General features: G+C 35.0%; 1 protein-coding gene across 1 annotated transcript in view; it reads right to left on the minus strand.

Moving 5' to 3' along the window:
- LOC145684612 (iris-like) overlaps nucleotides 1-19,070 on the minus strand; it is a 47,948-nt gene extending 28,878 nt beyond the window's left edge. Inside the window, exons 1-4 of the mRNA XM_081756999.1 lie at nucleotides 18,994-19,070; nucleotides 16,959-17,074; nucleotides 13,789-13,971; nucleotides 8,004-8,217 (exon numbers count right to left, since the gene is read on the minus strand). Of these exons, the coding sequence (XP_081613125.1) occupies nucleotides 8,004-8,217; nucleotides 13,789-13,971; nucleotides 16,959-17,074; nucleotides 18,994-19,009 (529 nt within the window). The 5' untranslated portion in view covers nucleotides 19,010-19,070. The remainder of the gene's footprint in view (nucleotides 1-8,003; nucleotides 8,218-13,788; nucleotides 13,972-16,958; nucleotides 17,075-18,993) is intronic.
- Between the last annotated feature and the right edge of the window lie 6,550 nt (nucleotides 19,071-25,620).

Below are 25,620 nucleotides of genomic sequence, written 5' to 3' on the forward strand. Positions count from 1 at the left end.
CATGGATGTTACTGGTATTTTGCAACGGAGTATTTTATAAGATCTACATGGATGTTACTGGTATTTTGCAACGGAGTATTTTATGACATCTACATGGATGTCACTGGTATTTTGCAACGGACTATTTTATAAGATCTACATGGATGTTACTGGTATTTTGCAACGGAGTATTTTATGACATCTACATGGATGGCACTGGTATTTTGCAACGGAGTATTTTATGACATCTACCTGGATGTCACTGGTATTTTGCAACGGACTATTTTATAAGATCTACATGGATGTTACTGGTATTTTGCAACGGAGTATTTTATGACATCTACATGGATGTCACTGGTATTTTGCAACGGAGTATTTTATGACGTCTACATGGATGTCACTGGTACGCAAGCGTTAATACAGACAACACCAAGTAAACATTCGATTTATGGCAGATGTTCCTGTTTATTCAATTTTACCTGTTTATGATGCTCTGTAAACTAACGTACAACATATATTGGATATCCGGTGCCTCAGTAGTAAAGCGCTCACCTCTGGTACGAAGGATCCTTGGTTTGATCCCGATCCACGTTGAGTTTGTGATAGACAATATATTATATTTCCGTAGATTTCCTCGGGATTATCTCATTTCCGTCCACTTTCTCACTTCATCAATTCTTCCATAGTTATTCACTTTCTTTATTCGCTTGTTTCATTTAATCTTCAGGAAATAGGCCTACGAAGTATGGAGCTAATGAATCCAGAAGGAAAGGTGTTATTTCATTGTATTTTTTTCTCATTCCCTCAAGATATCAAATGAACACCCAAAAAATTGTGAGCTTCGACCAAATTGTTGTTAGAAAGTAATTTTATAAGAATTGTCTATTAAAAGCAGAGAATTCATGATATTATTCAGTTCAAAATCTTTTCTCTTCGCGAATTCTGTCGAGAAATGTGAAGCTTAAAACATATAAAAGGATAATCATGCCTTTTCTGCTTTATGGTTGCGAAACATGGTCGCTTACTCTGAGGCAAGAACGCAGACTGAAAGTATTTGAGAATAAAATCTTGAGACGGATATTCGGATCCAAGAGGAACGGGAATGGAAAATGGCGGAAACTTCATAACGAGGACCTGCATAATTTATACCGTTTACCAAACATTGGTAACGTCATCAAGTCTCACAATTAGAGGCTCAGGTGTGCAGGCCATGTAGCGAAAATGGAAGAACGTAGGAACACTTTCAAAGTATTAATTGGAAATCCAATCGGGAAACGATCATTAGGAAGACCTAGGCGCAGATCGAGGACATTATTAAGATGGATCTCGCAGAAATAGGAATACAAAGTTAAAAATGGATCCAGTTGGCTAAGGACAAAAGTCAACGGAGAGCTTTTGCGAACGCGGCATTGAACCTTCAGATTCCATAGGCCATAAGGTTAGTTAGTTAATTCAGCCAATTTGTAGATTTTTTAATGAAGATAATCTATAAGATATAGTTGAGTACTGACTTGGGTTTTCTTCAGACGAAATTTCCCGAAAATGGTTTATAATTTTATTTATAATGTTCAGTAACAGGAGCGTACACAAGAGCGAACTGCGGGATCTAAACATCCCTTGATATTATTGGAAAATAAACATTTACTATATATAAGCATTAAAAAATGTGCTTGTGATCGTATCACGGGAAAACAGGTGAACCGATTGAAATGAATTTTTGTCTATAATTGTTAAAGCCTCGAATTGGGATTTTATCATGTTACTTTGATTAAAATGCGTATTATAAGGGGGGAGCGGGGGTTCAAATTTTAAACAAAAAAAAAAACGAGTTTCTCAGGATTCTGTCAAGTTAGGAAGATGAAACTTGGTATTTAAATTCCCTATTAAAAATAAGGGGACACGTGTCTCAGCGTTTTTCGAGAATTCCCGTTTTAAGGGTGAAGGGGGCACTTTTTATATTTTTCTTCCTATTTTAACGGTCTTTTTTTTTTTTTTTTTTGATCGCATCATGTGGAAGTGGTTGAACAGTTTGAAATGAATTTTAGAACTTAATTAATACCTATCTTGTGCGGGTTTTAAAATCATGTTACGTTGATTAAAGGGCGCATTCTAAAGTGGGATAGGAGGTTCAAAATCGAGTGCTTGAACCACCCCCGTTGACGAAATTCTGCGTACGACACTGTTCAGTAGTAACTGCAGCATAACGTGATTTTAGAAATATGAGCGCTAACATTTAGTGTGATGGCCCAGGGGTGCCCACAAGGGGGGGTTATGACGAAAACTGCGTCATTGAAATATTTGGGGGGATTAAAAATCTATATAAATATGTTTGAGAGGGTGTCAAAATTAATCGAAAAGATTTTTTTTCATGGAAGAACACCTACGGATAGCCAATTCAGGGGGGGTCAGTCATGGACATGAGGGGAGCCCCACTGTGATGGCCTGTCCCTTTGTTTATTTATTTGACTTACTGGCATAAATTGAAATAAATTTAACTAATTATGAGGGCATATATTTATTTCTAAAACAAATAAGAACTTGTAAGAGCTACCATAATAATAGAAGGAGTTTACAACTTAAATAATAATTTAGCTACATAAATCTTACTATTTAGCTGATTTCTGTAGAAAATGAAAACGCATTCATCTACTTTATCATTAAAAGTAGGTCGGATTGAGAAAGTTGTTATTGACAAAGATATTCTTCGCAGTGAAAACCTGACAACCGTTTGTTTTCATTATCTGTTGTGGTGAGTTGCAAAGAATACAGTAAACACTGAGATTTGATATGGTTCTTCCTTGTTATTGTGTGCTTCAGGAACTCAAAAAAACTGTCAGACACAGGAAGCAATAAAGTAGCAAACGTTCTCAATTGACATATCATTGTTAACAACGGTAGAAATATCTTCTGTGATTAATATTAAGAAGATAAAAGTACATCCCCTTAGGATAGTCAAACAAACTAAACGTTCTGATTTAATTTAGAAGACAATATTTGTTTTTTTTTTTTATGCCTTTGGGCCCTGTTGGTTTAGTGATAAGATTATAATAATCTACATCAGCGTTTCCCAACCGGTGTGCCGTGAATGGGCCGCTGGTGTGTCGCGAGGAAATAGAAAGAAAATTATTAACTCTATAGCAATCATATTGCAAGACATAAGGAAAAATGTATATTTGTATTTCACATTACTATGAACCTCTACTATGAATCTAAAATTTTATGTTTCATACCGTGTTACTTTTCTATTAATTTTTAATGTTGAAAACAATATTTGTTATCATTCTTATGACCATTATTGCTTCTTTATTGTTGCAGGCTATTTCGTAACTTGAAATTTTAAAATATTCAATCCTTTTGACAAAGCAAACATGCATACAAATTACCTACATTTGTGATTTAAAAGTAAGAGATTTGCTTGTTCGTTTGCTATTTAGTAATCTTTCTTCTTAGTAAAAGCTAAGTACAGTTTTCGAAAAAGAAAGTGTATTTTTAAAAATCTGAGTCCTATATCTGACTGCAATTGTTTTCAATTTTTAAATTAGAATGAAATATAAGCATAATGATATACCACGGGTGAAAACCAGTGATCGAGCTTTCTTCTCAGATCAGTAATCACAGAAGAAATACCACGATATTTTATATTTTCAAATAATATTGTCTATAAGTGTGCCGCAAGTTGAAAAAGGTTGGGAAACGCTGATCTACATGGATCAAATTGAGATTTCTTTATAAGGAAAGAAACAAGTACCAGTATCAAAAATACACAACGTGAAGGAATTTGGTTTGAATGTCTATGTAGATCAATATTGTAACTATAGGTTGTAATGGATTTCTGAGACTTATGGTTTTAGTACAAAGGTAAGAAATAAATAAAACCTTTCAGTGTAACGTCTTACAATTATGTCCTTTAGGCTTAAAGAGACGGATGATTAAGGCAAATGAATGAGGATGGAAGAATCGGTGGAATGAGAATGTGGGAGGAAACGGAAGACACGATGTTCTCCCCCACAAACTTGTTTCGCCGGAAATCGAACCACAAACCCCACGCACCAGAAGTAAACGCTCTACCACTGAGCAACCGTACTCTCCACTGGTAGAAAGGTAAACATACAGATGAAATGTATTTTTGGGAACGCTTAATCGATTGCAGAAAACTTCTTCTCGCTATCTATTACCGTTTTCGCTCTATAGTGATCAACGTACAAACAGGAAAAAAGTTTATTTCTACCATTGCCACGTTGGATATTATGTCCATCAAAAACAAGATTCCTCACTTTTGATCATGTACAATCTGGCTAAAATTGATGGTGTTTCATCAAGTAATTCTTCAGATTTATTGTCTCCTGGACGAACAGATATTTCTGTTTCCCGGACGAACACACGGACAGACGTGGTAAATATATAAAAGAGTTTTGGTTGTTAAGGACACAAGGATACATGTAGTAATGGCCCAAAAGTAGGTATACACCCCTACATTAATCAAGTATAACATTTTAGTTTATGGATTTATTTGCTTCGACTGTTCCGGGCTTAAGTTATAAGTGAAAAGATGTTAAGAACAAATAATAAAGAAACTAGGTCTACCTGTTTGATAAAAAATAAGATACAGTGAGTTGATCAGTATGGGACTGTATATTTACTTTTGGGCCACCCTGTATATAAAAGCGTTTTGGTTGATGAACTAAACTTATGGAAAACTGAGAAACTCTAAGCAGGCTGGAGGCCACGGGATAGAAACGTGTGTCTCTTGTATATGAAATGAAAACTAACTGTTAGCTACACTTGCTCTATCATGGCATATTCAAAGCGAACATAAACTCTGTATTCTACATGTTTCTTCTGTCTCTCATTGTACACTTAAGTCACGCTGAACATTTCTTTTATATCAATGAATTTTTGAAACATGGAATGAAAGTCTAAAGCATGTTCTTAATTAGATCATAATTATAAATATGTTTTTTAAAATATTAATTTTGAATTGTAAACATACAACTGTCTACTGATACATGAGCTAGTAAAAAAGACTAGGATTCCTTTCTCTCATAGAATACACTAGTCTAGTTTCATATTAATATTGCCATTTTCAAAGTAATCTCCCCTGAGTTGAATGCACTTTGTCCGACGTGTCTACCAGTCCTAGAACACGTGCTGTAAACCGTCCTTTGACATCTTTTTCAACACACCCTCACCCTTTTTCACTACGGCCTCCTGAGAAGCAACCTTTTCCAGACAGATGAATAGAAACAAAATCACAGGGAGTTAAGTCTGGAGAGTATGAAGAATGGGCCAATTCAATGTTTCAATGTGTCGAAATATTTGGTAACAACATTGCACACGTGAGGGCGTGCATTGTCGTGGTGAAGATGCCAACCGGAAGGATGCAATTCTGGTCGTTCTCTTTGAATGTACCCCATCAAGTTTAGCAATAACTTCCCTGATCACATTGACCCATACAAATAGGATATCAAGAGTCATGACCTACATATAGCAAAAAGTAAAAGCTAACTGCTGGCGGCCTTCGTAGCCGAGCGTGCTAGCGCAATATAATAGTAATGGAAATCATTTTTGGCGTGGGTTCAAACCCTGCCCAAGGAAAGCTTTTTTTATTTTTTTAAAAATTTTCATAAGACATTTTTCATTAAAATAAGCTTACAGTTTTGCTATATGGATTCATAATAAAAGTAGTAGTAGTAGTAAAAGTAGTAGTAGTAGAAGTAATAGTAATAGTAATAGTAGTAGTGGTAGTAGTAGTAGTAGGAGGAGGAGGAGGAAGAAGAAGAAGAGGAGGAACGAGTTAGAAGCGCCGCAGAAGTTGATTAGGTTCTATTCTCTTGCCCAATTTTTTCTGTACATTTTACATGACCAACTACTTGGGTAGCGCGCGAAAAATAATATAGGGTAGCACGCAAATACTCAAACTCTTGGGGTTGCTGTAAATGCGCTAGGGCAAATGGATTTTTGCTTTTCGAATTCAATTTTTCAAGTCAAATTAATCTTAAAGATATGTGAGTTTCTGATTACGAAAAAAAGACTTTTTAATTGAATTACGAATTTCTTCACATTTTTTTTTTTTCAGTTTCACATATGCTAGTAAATGTTCAATTAATCTGGCAAAAGTAGCTTTCTAATGTGATTGTGGTCTTATATAAATTATTTTGTTGAATACAGTATAGGGATACTATTTTTTTCATACGAAGAAGTAAAATTGGTATTTGACCAACTCACAAGATATCTTATGAAAATTATATTACGGGATTTCAATGCAACGATAGAACGCCAGAATATTTTCAAATCTATTATAGGGAACGAAAGTCTGCATAAGGAAAGTAATAACAATGATATTAGACTCGTGAACTTTGCAACATTCAAAAACCTTATCGTGAAGAGTACAAAATTCTCACATCATGACATTAATGCTTGAGCCTCACTAGATGGATAAACTCATAATCAAATTGATTACATTTTAGCAGAGAGAAGACAGTCTACCAGATAATTGATGTTCGATCATTTAGAGGAGATTACTGTAATACTTGATCACCATCTGGTAGCATTGATTACAAGAGAGAGGATCGTTGAAAAAAGAACATCTTTAGCATCTGAGCACAAGAAGATTTAATGTAAAGAAATTAGAAGAGGTCAGGTGAGCAGGAAATACTAGATTAAAGTGTCGAATAGATTCTCGGTTTTAGAAAGTTCGAGATGCACTCGTGTTGAGGATACTAGGGTTAAAATTAGGAATTATATTAAAATTTAAAGTAGCGCGCGCGGAAATACGTAGGAACAAACAGTGGTTCAATCAGGAATACATTAAACTAGAAAAGAAGAGAGAATAGGCAAAAGTGCGTTGACAACAAAATCCAAATTATAGAACTAAACAAAATCTTGTTGTTGATATCAGGCGAGAAATTTCAGAATAATTACAACAAAGAAATGTGATTGTATTTAAAATCTAAAATTGATGAACTTGAGAATAATATTAAAAACAAAAAATATGCGGGGCATGTAAAAAGGAATTAACAAATTTAAGAAAGGCTATCAACCATGGGCGTATATATTACAAATAGCAGACGGCACCATTCTCAGTGATGCAGATAGTGTTTTGAATAGATGAAAAGATTTCGTGGACAGTTCGTTCAACACATAGTCAAAATATTATGTACGCGGAGAAAGTGAAATGCATACAGCAGAACTTATGTTCCAGAGCCTAACCGGACAGAAATAGAAATTGTTATAAAGAAATTAAGGCAACGCAAATTTCTAGGTGTAAACGAAAACTCTGGTAAGTTAATTTTAGCTGGAGGGGAAAGGCTGTGGAATTAGATACACAAACTCATTCTTTTCATCTGGAACAAGGAGGAATTTTTAAATCACAGGGTAAAGGAACCAGGGGCGGATCCAGGGGGGCGATCGGGGCGATCGCCCCCCCCCCCCAGAAGAGGAAACTTTCTTATTATATATATATATATAACCCATCCCAAAGTTTGGAGCCCTTAAAAGTAGCAGTATGACAACCCACCGCCCCCCCCTCAGAAGTCGGTCCTGGATCCGCCCCTGAAAGGAACTGGCTCTATACTCCTAGTCTACTTTCTAAGCTACAAGGTGAAGGAACTGCCTCTTTATTCCTAGTCTACTTTTTAAGCTACTGGGTAAAGGAACTGACTCTCTATTCCTATTCTACTTTCTAAGCTATGGGTAAAGTAACTGACTCTCTGTCCCTAATCTAATTTTTAAGCTACAGGGTAAAGGAACTACTCTCTATTTAAGTTTACTTTTTAAGCTACAGGGTAAAGGAACAGACTCTCTATTCATAGTCTACATTTTAAGTTACAGGGCAAAGTAACTGACTCTCTATTCCTAGTCTACTTTCTAAGCTACAGGGTAAAGAAACTGACTCTTTATCCCTAGTCTACTTATTTGCTGCATCCTGTATGCGCAAGGGCTAGGGTCCGCGTATCAGGTAAAGTACCTCTCCTCTCCCCCATATTTTGCATTACCAGAAGCAGAACTTTTATGACAAAAAATACCTGGTTGTGTCATCTCATTGATTTCTCCCCTGGTGGCCGTAGTCACAAAACGATTGATTGAATTCGATGCTTCATTTGGATCATTGAAGTCCACAGTTTGGACACCGGCATTATAATACATATTCAATGTCACTACATAGTCTTGATAAGGCTGGAACTGGTCGTCCAAGAACATCTTGTTAGCGAAGTAGCCTTGATTGGTGCCAACACATTCCTAAGAATAGACAGAGAAGGATTGCGTCAATCGTCTTTTTACAGTAACAAGTGTTTTTCTTTCTTGTGGGTATGCGCAATGGTACGATTAGGACTCTGATTTGCTACTGAAAACCTGAGACTTTGACAAACTTAAGAATTAAAGAATTCTAATTAAACAAAAATCGTAGGAGACACGTAATTAGAATGACTGTGATAAAAGAAGCAGAAATTTGAGATAGATCTTGATAATAACGTTAACGTGTATGGCAATACTTTCGCATTAGCGATTAGAACGTTATAGAATCTGCTATGAACTGATTACTTTTAGGCTAAATGATCTCATTTTTCTTTCGTTTTTGAGTTGAAAACTCTATCCTATCTCTTTTCCTTAAATAGATATTCTGCCTTTCAGTTTGGAGGACCTGGAGTCCATTCAATCTATACAGTTATCAGCTAAAATATTATCATTACTCGCTACTTTTTGAAGGAAGTCCTTTGGCTGACATAAAATACACGGAACACAACAGAATCCTCTTCAGATGATGATAGGGATCTCAATTTATCCGTCAGTATAATGCTTATGCACATAATGGGGGAAGCGGCGATATATCAGAGTTTGATTTTGTCAGATTGTGATGGCAAGACAGATGGGAATGAACCTCTCGGGAACAGAGTGATTTGTCAGGTGTTCGCGAACTGCCGTGGTTAGTGGTTTCCAAAGGTGGGAAAAGGACAATTAAACCAGCCCAAAACCACAAGAGCGGCCACATCTCAATAAAAATGTCAGAAGTTTTAGACTGTTGAGATTGGTAGTGCAGGATAGGGTGAAAATGTGCGAAAATTAACAATGGACGTGTCTGAGCACACAATTACATTTGACTGTTAGATGTGAGCCTTCACAGCCAACGCCCCACATATATGGCAATGTTAACCGCACGGTCGATTACTACTGAAATGGTCACGAGTCCATTGTTATTGGACCGCATACCAATGGCCCAATGTTGCATGGTCTAATTAATCACGATACTGCCTTCATCACATCGATGGCCTGGTCAGAATTCGGGCGAATAGCTGTTCGAAACGTGCATAGTAGGACGACGACAAGCAAATTGTGGCTATATTACGATTTGGGAAATCTTCACATAGTCATCCATTGGTCCAGTAATGGAGGGCATTTTGACGGCGCCTAACCAGCTATTGGCAGGTATTTCCTGATATCATGTCCACCCATTCATGTCGACCGCATTTCAAGCTAGAAATGTAATCTTTCAACAGAAAAATGCTCCTTATCACAATGCTAACGTTGTGTTGCTGTGGGACGAGGAGCACAGTGCTGCAATGGCCTCCAAACTCACCCGATCTTAACCTAATTGAACATCTTTGAGATGTAATTGAATGTCAGATACGAGTTCGTTCTCCCTTTGCAAAATTTACAGAAACTTGTGCAAATGTGGTGCGTCATACCTCCAGCCACCTACCAAGGCCTGATTGCTTCCTTTTCAAATCACATTGCTGCTATACTGCGAACCATAGGTGAATATACGAGATATTAGACAAGTGTTCCTAGTGTTTTGGCTGATTAAAGTATATGATGTGAATTCCAAACTTTTAGATATATTTTCTAGGGTAACGGTCACTGTATTATTTTCTTTAATATTCTTAATTATCTTTAAGTTTATTATCATTATTATTAAAGTGATGGGGACCTATGAAGGCTATTAATAAGTGCATGGGTTTTGAGACAGTTTCGTATTGCTTGAAATTAAATTAAAAATAACTTTAAAAAAAAACTTAATGAAGTTACATGAGTAATTCGATTTACAGTATGTACGCAATTTCGCTACATTAAACTTTGAACGATCTCTGTAAAATCCTGAACGTTGAAATGGTAAATATAGTAGTTGCATTTGACAGCTTCATATCTACGCTATCTATGATAAACATGTATGTTTCTTAGAGCAACAACTAATCAAACAAGTAAAACAAAATCCTTGTAAGTGGCGAAATCGCCCTAAGAAAATATCTGAGCTTTCTTGAAGACAATGAAGCTTAATTATTTTACAGTTCACACAGTTTACACATGAGTTTGGCACAGGGGCGGATCCAGGACCGACTTCTGGGGGGACGGTGGGTTGTCATACTGCTACTTTTAAGGGCTCCAAACTTTGGGATGGGTTTTATTTATATATATAAAATAAGAAAATTTCCTCTTCTGGGGGGGGGGCGATCGCCCCGATCGCCCCCCTGGATCCGCCCCTGGCTTGGCAGTTTTCACCCAATATTAGAAATGAAACAAAGGAAGCATTATTCCTATTCATTTTAAATCAATATTAACGTACATATTGATTATTGCATTAGTACGTATGTGTTTGTTGATTCTTGAGAATGAAAATATGATGCCTAAACCGCTCCAATAACTTCTGAGGGTCGAATAAAAAAATAACATATAAAATTTTTGAGGCCAAGAAAGTTTACTTTAAAGTTTGAAAACTGTCAACGTCGGTATTACTAAGTACTATTTACTTTGTAAATATCTACAAACTCTAATGTTTTCTTTCAATCTCTATTTATTACATAACCCTGGCTTAAACATTGGTTCGAACTTTTAGAAACCTTATTATCTCAGTTGCCCCTGTTCAAAAGCTCTGAAATGATTTCATATAATTTCCCGTGCCTGCTTTAATTGTAAAAGTATTGTCTTCAAAACCGACAACAAGAAGGAGAAACATAATAAAACACAATGTTTCCACATGGCGACATTACATACAGAGAGTATTATACGATTTTGCCACTACTATCGGATGAAAACACTAGACTCAAATGCGAACCTGTTTCAATGTTTATAGTATTGAGTGTAGAAGGTTACTTAGATTTTGACTATACGTTAGTCCTCTCAGAGACAAACTTACAATATATACAATAATTGAAAGGATTGGCAACGGATAGTGTTAAATTAGCGTCAGAATAAAAACAGATAATGGCTACCCTTCGTTCCTACTTAGTTCCTTGTCCTAATGAAGTGCTTCAATAGGTGGGGTGCTGACTGCTAGAGCCAATTATTGGTGCTGATTGCCACGACTGGCGCTGATTGCCAATATCAAAGTGCTGATTGCCACGATGGCGTGCTGACTGCCACGAGCCTGAGAGAAAGTTGCTAGACGTAACATTACTGGACGCCAAGAAGCATGAAATAAACTAGATGAACCTTAGGATCGTGTTGTTCAGACCAACACCTAACAAAGGTAAACAGGTCTCTGTATGTACACTCATGTCCAAAATTATTGTCGCATGACTATAAATATGTTGTTCCAGTAATATAATTTGATAACAAATTCGCCCGTATTTCTTATAATGTTAGTATGTGTATAATCGGATAAGACAAGTATGTGATAAATTTCATGTCAAAAGAGCAGTAAATAAGAACAATAAAACGAAAATAAAATTTTCTTGTCCATTAGTTACATTTTATTTTACTCATTATGATTTTCGCATTTATAATTCTTTCCCTATGAAATATACCACAAATATACATTTCCTGATTATACGCATATCAGTATTAAAAGTACTCTGCAAAATTATCAAATTATATTCTTGCAAGAAGACAGTTATAGATATGAGACAATAATTTTGGACATGAGTGTACTTCAGTTTTGTTAGGGAGCGGTGCGTACAAAATTGGTACGATTTATGTATTCTCACTTGAACTCACTATGTCAGTATGAACTGTGTACAGCTGCGCAAATTGTTTCGAGCAGCTCTTGAAAGTTCCATCAAAAAAGTACTGCTGGCTGTTCCTCACAAGGGAAGTTCAGGATAAAGCACTCGCCTGCAGAGATACTAAGCATGCCATTTAAAGTCCCAATTCATGCTGATTACAACAAGCTAATAAAATTCCTGTACGGTTGAGAACGATTCGAGATATTTAACTTGGAAGTTTATATGAGAAAATGAGGATATACGCATTTATACGCGTTAAGTACAACATAATTAGTAACGAAACGAATTGAAAGCTATCGGAAGTAACAGGAAAAAAAAAAGTGTTTCGCAATAACTAACGGGTTTGTTAGATACAATTAGTCATTACATTGTTCACTATAATCATAGGTTAGAGATGAAATTGATCACTGTTGTTCTTCTGTTTTATGAAGAAATGACGCAAGCAAAAGACTCCCTTGCACCATGAACATTTTATATGTGCAATTGCGTTGCTTCCGTCAAGGGAACAGTTCGCATAACCAAAGCAAAAAGCAAATTCGACAAGTGATTCAAAAGTTATAGGCCTATAATTTGTTCGTAACCTGCCTTGTAGAACGCAAACTGAAACAATCCAATGTATAGCGGTGATCGGAAGTGATTCGTATGGACACGAACTGTATTTGATTGTTTCGTTGGTACATTATAGCGTCCAGAAGAAGAAGTTTCATACTATGTACAAATCTCCTGCCATAATGTTTGATTGATCGGAATCAAAACACATCAAATGGTTGCACAAATTGTGTGCAATTCTTTAGTATATTCTCAACCATTAGGTCTTTGCCATCCGTCATGCAACTTGTAATGGGCAATTTTTCTGTGAATGGACCCCAGTGATCAAGCAATAGCAAGTTCAAACCATCAGGCTATGGGAGAGAATACTTAACGCATTGAAACGTGCATCCACTCATTTTCTCATATAAACTTCTAAACTGAATATCTCGAACAGTTCTCAACGCACAGGAGTTTTATTACCTGTTGTAATCAGCATGAAATGGTCCTTCAAATGACATGCTTATTTCTCTGCAGGCGAGTGCTTCTCCCAAACTTCCATTGTCAGATGGCTTCAGGCCATCATATCCATTAAATAAAATACAATAAAACAATTAATATAAACATTGAAATGTGCAAATTGTACATATAACAGAAAAGACAATCCCTTTATAAATATCCAAGCGTATGTCGTTCCACTTAGTGAGCAACTTTGTAACTTATAGGATGCCACATAGATTTGCTGTAATGATTAATAAATTAATCCCTAATTATTCTCTACTAAATTAATTAATAATCATAAATTTAGTATGAGGGATTAATTCCTCTCTTTCCAAATACAGTTTCTCCCAGGCTCGTGGCAGTCAGCACGCCGTCGTGGCAGTCAGCACCTTTATAAGTTATTTGCAATCAGCCACAGTCGTGGTAGTCAGCACCAATAATTGGCTGTGGCAGTCAGCACCCGTGGCAATCAGCACCTATCCCTTCAATATAGGTAACATTCACAGACTGACTAACGTCATTTGACTCTTCATTTATCAGACCTTCGTACTAGTGGTAGGTGGCGAAATTGTAAACGTCGCGAAATTGCGCACAACTACCTTAATGTTTCGCTCCCAGAACAGGTTCTGTATTTTTAGCCCAACGTGTTAGCAGGACCATTAAGTTGGTAGAGAGGGGGAAGGGTGGCCATAAATTGTGGATTAAAATTGGAAATATACGTACTGAGTAATTGCGGCTTATCCATTCACGTGCACGTCAATTAGGAATAATATTTCTCTAATAAGGAACTATCTGTCGCAAATCCCAGCTTCTTGATAGAGGAAATAGATATATAAATACTTACCCTAATTTCTTTTAATAATTGAGCATAGCCTTGCCGTGTCACATCTGGATCATCTGGTAACATGAGTGTGTCTTTAATTTCTTTCTCTGTGTTTTCATTCGCTCCCTCATATAGCATCACTAAAGCTGTCTTAATACTTGGTGGTGAGAACAATAGATTCTCTATTTCACTGTAGCTTAATTCCTGCAAGAAAAGAAGTGTTAGTTCCACTATATTTTATTTTAGACTATGTGTCTATCTGAGCTCCTCCGTGGCTAAGCGGTTAGCATATGCGCCTTTGGCGTGGGAGACCCGGGTCCGATTCCCGGCGGGAACTCATGTGGTTCGGATTGCACTTTAATCAGTAGGTCCCGTCTCATATAGCCTCGCTGCTGAAAGGGACGTTAAACTCAAAATTAACTCAACTCAATATGTTTCTATCTCTAGATTGCATGTCCAGTGTTCAAGGATCCACTTTTGATCATTTTCGACATATTTAATTTTTATCTATCTTAAGTCCCTTTCAGAGCTTGAAAAATTCATATTCAATTGGTGTAAATAACTTTACAGTATAACGTAAAAAACAGTGTTAAGTTTTTGATTTACTGAAGCGTACCGTATAAACCCTACATCCCTTTTTCTCACAACTTTGCAAATCGGACTTGAGCCCCTTGTGCTCTGGACGTCCACATATTTAATTATCAATTTATCTTAATATTAAGAGGAGCTGTTTAATAATCCCTATGTGTATATGTATTAAGGATGTTATAAAATAGAGGATTTGCCGATACGCATCTTCATCATATGAACTCAATGAAGCCAAAAAGCAACCGAGCATCATCTGAGCCGGAACGTCTGATTGGCTACTCTCGTTTCCGCCATGATTGTTTGCTCGAAACATTGCCATCTTAGTGGCGCGGAGTGGGCAGAGTAGGTGTGGCGAAGCAGTGACGTATGGCTTCATGATTTTGTTGTATGGGCTGATCCTCTATTTTATAACATCCTTGGTGTGTATCTGTTTGTGAATTACATCTTACCAGTACTGGACAGTCTTTTTTTCACTTTCTTTTGTTTTCTTTGAAGCAGTGTTGTATGAAATTACCAAGGATCTTATAAAATAGAGGATTTACCCTTACAACAAAATCTTGAAGCCACACGTCACAGTTTCACCACCCCTACTCTGCTCACTCCGCCCAATAGGATCGCAATGTTTTGAGCCAACAATCATGGCGGAAACGAGAGTAGCCAATCACACGTGCCGATGCTCGGTTGTTTTTTGGCTTCATTTATTTTATAGGATGAAGATACATATGGGCAGATGCTCTACTTTATAAGATCCTTGGAAATTACAATATTGCATCAAATGCCGTATGCATCCCCTAAACTTTTATACATCTCAGTCTTACACTTATATCAGGGGAATATTTGATATAATATAATGTCTGACCAGCCAATAAGGAAATCTAAATTATTTCGTTATTTTGCTACATATTTGAAAGTAACGAGGGAATCTTAAAAAAATGAAAGTTTGAACTTCATATTATAGTACTATGCTTACGAAGTAATTGGTAAACATGTGGTCAGTTTCTTTGTGATGTTGTCGAAACCTAAGTTACTCAATTTCTTATACCGTGAAACAGAATTTTACCAAATTTTATTGAAATCCTTTAAGGTGCTTTGGAGTTACCATCCAATAGGAGGTCTCCCCAAAATTATTATTTGAGTAGATAACCTAATTCAGGCCCGTAGCCAGGTAGCGGCAACAGCTGGCAATGTCCGTCTTAAATATTTTTTGCCCTCCTTAAATCAGAACATTATAGAGAATTTTAAAATTGGCTCAAAGCTATACGAAATAAATTTACTTTCAATTTATTTATCAAATTAAATTAAATTTAACGCATTTTAGTCATTTCGGTGTAAAATAATATGCTTATGGTAGATAAATCAAATATTTTCCATAACAAATAATATGTAAATGAATTGAATTATTTTATTTTATATAGCTATTGTTTTAAATACTAGTATGTTAATTATGTATCTTGGTAGTGTTGGATTTGTATAACGTAATATTTGTCAGTATAGTATATATTTAGTAAAAGAAAATACAGTTTTGTAACTGATTCCGTAAATAATAAATAAATAAATAAATAGTTTTGTAGTGTTTTCCTTTATCTTTGCTATTGTCCCTCAATATTCATTTCTGCCCCGTCTAAGTAATCAAGTTAGCTACGTTCCTGCTCTAATTACTTTTCTCAAAATATCCTAGATAGAGATATCTTTCTTGCATCCGAAAAAATAACACAAAACTCATTAGAAATATTCTCAAAACAAAATGTAGGACCATTCAAATACTCTATCAGTAATTGTTCAGTGTATATTCAACGATAGAATATGCAAAAACATGATTATTCATAACTAATGGTGGCTACAGAGCACACGATCATGGTGCTTGGGAAACCTTACGGAAGATAGTTTTTATTTATGCAAATTAAAACAAGCACATTTATCAATTAAAAATAAAAATATCTCACTAGCATTGATATACCTTCCAGTGCGGACGGTGCCTGTTCGTTACAAAAAAAAAAAAAAAATATGTAAAATATAGCCAAATATTACATTATCAACAAAACAGTACCTAATTTAGCATATACCATACCATCTAGCGATAGAATTGCGAGACTTAAATATATTTTTTAAAATTTTTCTTATTTTCTTAGTAGAAAAGCAAATGAATTTATCATCGAATGTAGTTAAGACATTAAGTAAACAACCTCGAAAAATAATGTTTTATTCATAATTTTACTCACTTTATTTTGTCGGTAACATCCGCTCCCCTTGTTCGCTCTATAGCCCTACCAGTGGAGGTGCCCCAGAGGTTGGGAACCAGTGGTATATAGTTCTATAATACTGTAGTATCACTTTAAGTCGCGTAATCTGTCCGTCCGTTGTATAAACAATAATTCAAAAAGGTCAAATTACTCACTGTCAAGCAATCAAGACCACTGAGTACTATCCTTTATAGAAATTTCTCAGCAGTAGATTGCCAAGTAGTACAAGTTTTTAAATAATTATTTGAACGTAATAAAAATGTCAATAAAATTAACTGAGATCCTGTTGTTATGATAAGAGATAACTTATAGATAATATCTACATATGTTTTAAATGAATAATTGTACAGCAATATTACAAACCTGTAACAATCGCATGGAAAATACATTCATATTCCTGGATAAAACCCTGGCTGCGCTCTCGGGACCAGTTCTTATACCGTAGGACCATTTTATAATGTTCAAACATAGAATGAGCACTGGATAGAGAAAAAGAATCAGAATCAATCTATTCAAATCAAGTACATGAAAGATAAAACTAAAAACAAACAGAAATATTCAAGATGAACTAAGGCACAAAGTGCTAAAAAAAAATTGCAAAAATTATAAGAAATAAAAAAAGCTAAAAAATACAAAAAGAGCGAGAAAGTTAATAATTAAAAAAAAAATAAAATTATTAAAAGGTTACCAAAGATAAAAACGAGTGTTATAAAAATAAATAAGGAAATGAATAATATATTAAAAGTTACGAAAGAAAACAAATGAATTTTGAAAAGTTATACTTTAAGAAGAGAATAAAATATAAATAAACGTTACGAAAGAAATTTAAAAAGTTTTCAAATAAAATTTAAGAAATTAATAAAATATTAAAAGTTAGCTATAAAATAGGAATAATTTTAAGAAGCGAAAAATATTATAAAGTCTATAAAAGCATAAAAAGTATTAATTAAAAAGTAAATAAAATAAAGTTTGCACAAGAAAATTAAAGAATTTTAAATAGAATATTTTAAGCAGTAAATGAAACACTGAAAGATTAGAAAATAAAAGAAAGAATTGTGAAGGGTAACATTTTAAGAAGTGAATAAAATTTTAAAAGGTTACAAAAGACAAGAAGAAAGATATTTTAGGAAGATAGAAATGTATGATTTTTTTAATACAACAATAATTTTAGAAAGCACACTTTTTGGGAGTTTCTGAATGTTCAAATAAATTGTACAGTATATGTGCATTAAATAATTATAATATACACACATTAAGGTTTTTAACAGTCATTCCCGCTAAAATAAATCAATAACGATTTGAGAATTGACAAATGCCAACCTGTATCCGTTCTTTAAATTCAATTACGTTTACGAGTGGGTGAAAATGTTGTTGTTTAGAGTAGTGTGTTCATAAGTTTTCTTTTTTAAAAAAATGATGAAAGCAGTAACACCGATTTGGAGTTCAAAACTGAAGATTTCTAGATAAGTTTATGATATATTTTATTATTATTAATAGTATTATACTTATTTCTATAATTATTAGGATATTTTTTTTGTAATGTAGGATAATTTTAAAGATGAAAGTCGATAATTTTTTTTCTCTGATGTTGGCAACTCTGTATTGAAGTGACATACAATCAGTAAGTTAACATTTTTCAAAGCATCATCAAATGCTAATAAAACGTGATCGAATATAGTTCTTGATGAAGCACTGAGGGAGAAAATAAAACAATATCTTTGATCCATAAAACGTAATAAAACTTTGAAAACAATGGCATCCTTTAAAGAAAAGTTTAAAGAAAATGACGGATATGAGATTATTGTAAAATAAGTATGAATAAAGATTAAAATAAAAGGGAACAGATAATTGATGATAAGTTTAAGAATAGCTTTGGGTATGATTGTTGTTACCCATGAGACGAGACGAGAAATAACATTTTCTCGTCTCGAATCGTAAGTTTTGTAGAAGTTTTCGTCTCAATTATTAAAAAGCTTATCTCATCTCATATCAACATTTTCCGTTTATAAAAATATATAGCAAATGTACGAGTAAACTCCTTTCTTTTGTTAAAGACCTAAAAGGTATCCGACAGGTCACGAAGGGTATGATGTAATATTTAAAACGTATTTTATTATTGAAGTTCCTTGTGCAATGACTTTAAAAGTTGATAAATGCTTTTCATTATGTTCGTAAAATTACTTTATCAATTTAAAGATTTTATACGAATCTTGTAACACTAAAACAGTGTTTGAGGTTTAAAACTTGGAAGAACTTGTGTTGCTCGCAAGATTCGTGAAATTTCGCGTCTCAAAAATAAGACAAGAATTGTCATGTTTTTTTCGTTTCTTCTTGATTTTGAAAAAAAAAAAGTACTTCTCGTCTGGTGGACAATATTGATTGTGATATCATATCATACCTGTGAGTTTATTCATTCTCTACTCTTTCTTCTCTCAGTCTGTGATTGATATTTCCTAAAATTAAAAGAACACACCTTTGTTAGAGAAAACATCATTAACATACTATTAAATATAATAATTATTACATTAACATCACTATGTTCATTATAATACAGAAGTAAATAGCCTATTCCGCTATCATTATCTGGCTTCTTGTTCCAAATTAAATCAACTTCGAATATTTTTGTTCTAATTCCTTAAATATAATTCATTAATTACTAAACTGAAATAAAATATTTGGTGTAACTTCCCGTGGTTATGTCCTATAAGCTAAAGAAGATTAATTGGAAGGGAACGGTGATGAAATAATCGGAGTAATAATTCTGTGTTTAACTTTTTATAAGTTTAACATTCCTTTCACCACCGAAGCTATAGAAGTCCTTAGTAACGGTGGGGTGCTGACTGCCACGGGTGCTGACTGCCAGAGCCAATTATTGGTGCTGATTGCCACGACTGGCTCTGATTGCTAATATCAAGGTGCTGACTGCCACGATGGTGTGCTGACTGCCACGAGCCTGAGAGAAAGTTGCTAGACGTAACATTACCGGGCGCCAAGAAGCATGAAAGAAACTAGATGATCCTTACGATCGTGTTGTTCAGACTTCACATAACAAAGGTAAACAGGTCTCTGTATGTACACTCATGTCCAAAATTATTGTCACATGATTATAAATATGTTGTTCTAGTAATATATGACAACTAATTCGCCCGGTATTTCTTATAATGTTAGTATGTGTATAATCGGCAAAGACAAGTATGTGGTAAATTTCATGTCAAAAGAGCAGCAAATAAGAACAATGAAACGAAAATAAAATTTTCTTGTCCATTTAGTTACATTTTATTTTACTCATTATGATTTTCCTATTTATAATTCTTTTCCTATCAAATTTATCACAAATATAAATTTCCTGATTATACACATAATATAAGTATTAAAAGTACTCTGCAAAATTATCAAATTATATTCTTACAAGAAGACAGTTATAGATATGCGACAATAATTTTGGACATGAATGTACTTTCAGTTTTGTCAGAGAGCGGTGCGTACAAAATTGGTACGATTTATGTATTCTCACTTGAACTCCCTATGTCAGCATGAACTGTGTACAGCTGTGCAAATTGTTTCGAGCAGCTCTTGAAAGTTAAATCAAAAAGCACTGCTGGCTGTACCTCACAAGGGAAGTTCAGGAGAAAGCACTCGTCTGCAGAGAAACTAAGCATGCCATTTGAAGTCCCAATTTATGCTGATTATAACAAGCTAATAAAATTCATATACGGTTGAGAACGGTTCAAGATATTCAACTTGGAAGTTTATATGACAAAATAAGGATATACGCATTTATACGCGTTAAGTACAACATAATTAGTAACGAATATTGACATACGAACTGAAAGCTATTGGAAGTATCAGAAAAAAAGTGTTTCGCAATAACTAACGGGTTTGTTAGATACAATTAGTCATTACATTGTTCACAATAATCATAGGTTAGAGATGAAATTGATCACTGTTGTTCTTCTGTTTTATGAAGAAATGACGCAGGCAAAATACTCCCTTGCACCATGAACATTTTATATGTGCAATTGCGTTGCTTCCGTCAAGGGAACAGTTCGCATAACCAAAGCAAAAAGCAAATTCGACAAGTGATTCAAAAGTTATAGGCCTATAATTTGTTCGTAACCTGCCTTGCAGAACGCAAACTGAAACAATCCAATGTATTGCGGTGATCGGAAGTGATTCGTATGGACACGAACTTTATTTGATTGTTTCGTTAGCACATTATAACGTCCAGATGAAGAAGATTCATACTATGTACAAATCTCCTGCCATAATCTTTAATTGATCGGAATCAAAACACATCAAATGGTTGCACAAATCGTGTGCAATTCTTTGGCATCTTCTCAACCATTAGGTCTTTGCCATCCGTCATGCAACTTGTAATGGACAATTTGTCTGTGAGTGGACCCCAGTGATCAAGCAATAGGAAGTTCAAACCATCAGGCTTCGCCATGGGTGAGAATACTTAACGCATTGAAACGTGCATCCACTCGTTTTCTCATATAAACTTCCAAGCTGAATATCTCGAACAGTTCTCAACGTACATGAGTTTTATTACCTGTTGTAATCAGCATGAATTGGTCCTTCAAATGACATGCTTATTTCTCTGCAGGCGAGTGCTTCTCCCAAACTTCCCTTGTCAGCTGGCTTCAGACCATCATATCCATTAAATAATACAATAAAACAGTTCATATAAACAATGAAATGTGCAAATTGAACATATAACAGAAAATACAATCCCTTTATAAACATCCAAGTGTATGTCGTTCCACTTAGTAAGCAACTTCGTAACTTGCCACATAGATTTGCTGTGATGAATACTAAATTAATTAATAATCATAAATTTAGTATGAGGGATTAATTCCTCTCTTTCCAAATACAGTTTCTCTCAGGCTCGTGGCAGTCAGCACGCCGCCGTGGCAGTCAGCACCTTCATATTTGCAATCAGCGACAGTCGTGGCAGTCAGCACCAATAATTGGCTGTGGCAGTCAGCACCCGTGGCAATCAGCACCTATCCTTAGTTACGGGGGGAGGGGGGCAAGGAAGGCTCAATCTCCCTGCAACATCTTTTAGACTTCCTGAAATATTCAGCTGTTTGTTTTGATAAATGTGTTCAAACATAATGCATGTGAGATGAGTTCACAAAGTAGATCCCCGAAAATTATCTTCAAATGACATTCTCTTTCTGTCTTAGTGTTCTGACTGCGGGCCTGACGCAATATAAAATGTGTATTTAGACTTTAAGGTGGAATATGAACTGTCGCCATGCGTACAATGTTCTAAATATAATTGAGATATGTATTTTTCTTCAGAGAGATTGCGCGGAAAGTACATTTACTCATACTAGGATTCACATTCAATTTCCATACATTGCACCACTTATTTAAGTTACAGGTGTCATTTTGAAGAGCAATAGAATCGTTCCCATTTCAAATTCATGCAACTGTGTTCAGTCATTTGCGAAAGAAAAGATTAGTACTAGAAGTGTTATCGAATCTTTCAGGTAGATTATCTATTAACAAAAGAAAAATCTTTAATTTTTACGTCACCGTTTATGCAGGTTAGGCTAAAGGAGACGGTGATGATGAGTGATGAATGAAATGGTGGAATGAAGAAAGTGGGAGGAAACGGGAGAACCCCGAAAAAACCCACGCACACGGTGTTTGTCCACTATTAACAAAAGAGTAAAAGGCACTAGACTGTTATCTTAAGGTGGAGTTCCGGGTTCAAACCCTGCTCCTGCCAAGTGAACTTTGTAGTGGACAAACACCGTGTGCGTGGGTTTCCTTGGGGGATTCTCCCGTTTCCTCCCACTTTTTTATCCCACCATTTCATTCATTTCTCATCATCACCGTCTCCCGTTCTAACCGGCATAACCGTGAGACGTAAAACTCAAAAATTTCATTTCATTTTTTCGTTACCTTAAGAAACCTCAAATTGTATCAGAATGAAATGTAAAAATTCAGGGATTTCTACTTTCTTTGTTTTGTTATGTTTGCGTAACAGGTCAAGTAGTTGGCAATGAATCCTAAATCTTCCTTTAAGTTTGTGAATGAGTAGAGAATGAGACACCGAGTCAAAATGCTTGGAAAGATCGGGGAATGCGTCAAGTTGTGCATTGTGGTGATGATACAGATAGTATCACTTAGAAGAACGGATATATTTGTTATAAAAGACATCCCACGCCCAAAAACGCCATGTATTCATGGTGAAATTTGTAATTTTTTAATAACTTTTTTTTTTTTTTTTTTTTGCATGTGGTAGAAAAGAATAATAATATGGAAATATATCGTGTTTGCTGTTGTCAAGTCTGTGCCCAAGGTTACATTTGCTACCTCAAAAATATTTACATGTATCTGCAGTTCCATAAGTTTTCTTGTATAAGGTGGACATTTCTGTGGAGGAGCAGAGAATGGTAAAGTTTCGAATTTTTTTTCTTTCAGTGGCAAATGACACAAATGTCACAGAAACTAGGGCAGGCCATAGGCAATTTGTTCAGTCGTTCAGTGGCATCATTTGCCGCCAGAGCCGTGGCTAGAGATTTCGGCACCCGGGGTGAAGTAGAATTTGGCGCCCCATATACTCACCTTATCAAGCTTTTCCTTCCTTCCTTCCTTTTTTTTCTTTTCTTTTTTTTTTTACAGATTTTTTGTTACGCTACGCTGAATTTTTATCAAGCTGCTTGGACAGACTATTGCAACAGCCAAAAGCGATCACTATGTATTCTTTTACAAATAAGACTTGTTTTAAAGAGGCTTATTTTGGACTTCTTGTTAAACTTCACAAAACTACCTTTGGTTGGTATACAGATTCACTTTAAGAACAGTTATGGAAATTTACAACTATTTACGTTTCGTACTATATACAGGTATAAAAAATGAAATTTCAATACAGTAGAAACTATGTGCTTTTAAAGTGTTCGAAATGAGTGAAAGCATTAATTTCCAATAAGTAAACTTATGTAATTTTATTATGACAACACAAATCATTTTCATTTCGATTCTTTTACAGTAAAATATTATATATATATATATATATATATATATATATATATATATATATATATATATATATTGTGAAATTAACGGAAATTCAAAAGGAGCCTTCTTTGCGAATTTCTCAATATTGATCGATAGAGGTGAAGAATATGTTTAATGTTTGTATTTAAAATCCAAATATAATTTGACTTCGACACATGTTTGAAATTACAGAAATTACGTAATTTCTTAATGAATAAAAGCTCCGGCACAAGGAAAAAAATTCGCACAAAAAACATTCTGGCGATACAAGAAGTTGATTGAGAAATGACCCCAGTAAATTCATCCAAGTTGGCATTCAAGTTGGCATTTCATATGTCAATGAAAAAAAAAAAAAAAAACACTAATAGTGATCATTCTTTGAAAAAGACGAAATGATCCCTAAAGCCCCTATTCTACAACGACTTGAAGTTCGAAAATGTTATTATTCCGCTTATTTACCTTCAATTTTAATATTCCCGCGCAGACAACAGCTTGCGTATATCTCTTTATTCTTCTCATTTTCATTACCGTCGTGATTAATCCGATTGGGTAGAAAAGGGTGATTAACTAAGCACACTCATCACCCACTCATGAAAACGCAAACCACGCATATCAGAGTTTGCACGTTTCAGATTTTCAAAACTGCGCACACTATAATTAAGCAGAGGTAAAAGTGAGGGAGAATGCTGGGGGACGTCGTCCTCCCACCTCCCAAAAATATGTTCGGCGTCCCTCGAGTTCCTAAAAAACTACAATGGGCAAAGATAGTCAGGGGGACGGTGGGACGTTATGCGGCTACTTACTGTCCCCCTTCCTTTTCAGATCCACTTTTATTCCTGACTATAAGGGATTACTTGGCACTTTGCGTATATCATCATCATTAACAAATCATATATAACAAAACTTGTTACTCTTATTAAAAGTTTGGGTTGCGAGCGGAGCAAGCAAGAAGATTTTTAACAAATTATTATTTCTTTGCAAACCGACAATATTGATTAAGTAAGGCACCACTACTTTTTCGGGGCGACGCGTCGTTTACTCATTTCTAACACTTTTTCATTCTTCTTGGTCTCTTGCAATCAGCGCCGGAACGCCCGGGGCCGTTGTTCATGATGGGGTAGGTACGGCTCTGTTTGCCACCCCTGTTTCTTCAGAAAGAAGAAATCTTAAAAGTCACTAGTTTAAATATGTTATCCCATCATGAACAACGAAGGCGAGGGAAAGGCCACTCGCACTCAGAAAAGCCTAAACACTACAGATACAGTCTCGTTGTGTCTGTTTTTTTAAATGTTTAAATAATAATCTAGCAAACATTCTTGCAGAGGAAATATGGTAATCGTTTTGTAGAATTCAATATCGAGCTTCAATCTCAATATATCAGTTTGTAATTCCAGTGTAGCTAGCTCTTTTATCTTTATTTCTTGATTTTTCTTCTACATCTGTTAGAAAATAAAAAGTATATTTCCACCTTCAATGACAAAGAACTTGTTTGTGACAAAGACAAGACTAGTTTTCATACCAAAACTGTAATAACTAACTAAATGGAACTGTTCGCTACTGTTCGAGAATTGAGTACTTGTATTTAACAACAATCAAGCAATTCATGCTGGGGTTTGTTTGACCATTTACTTTATCACTGTTCATGTAACCTTGAACTAATGCGACCTACACATGATTTATGAATGTAGTATTTAAATGGAAGGTCAACTTAGTAAATTTAACTACCATCATCATGAAGTCTGTTTCCAACAAGAAATAGTTACGGCAGATTTTCCCGCCCATCGAAACTTGAAGTCCAGTCCAAATGCATGTATTCCACATATGGTATAACACGAAAGCAATAAAAAATAAAATCAAGAAAACTATTTGAAAAAAAATACATACCTAAGATCTACATGCAATTGGGAATAGTGAAATACTATATGCACTTTCATTCACAACAAGGAAATACACTGTAGCACAACTTATTAAGCAAACAGCAAAAATGTGTTCTATGAAACGATTACATCAT

The sequence above is a fragment of the Thermobia domestica genome, chromosome 5, assembly GCF_964235325.1.
Source record: "Thermobia domestica chromosome 5, izTheDome1.hap1.1, whole genome shotgun sequence".
NCBI classification, from domain to species: domain Eukaryota; kingdom Metazoa; phylum Arthropoda; class Insecta; order Zygentoma; family Lepismatidae; genus Thermobia; species Thermobia domestica.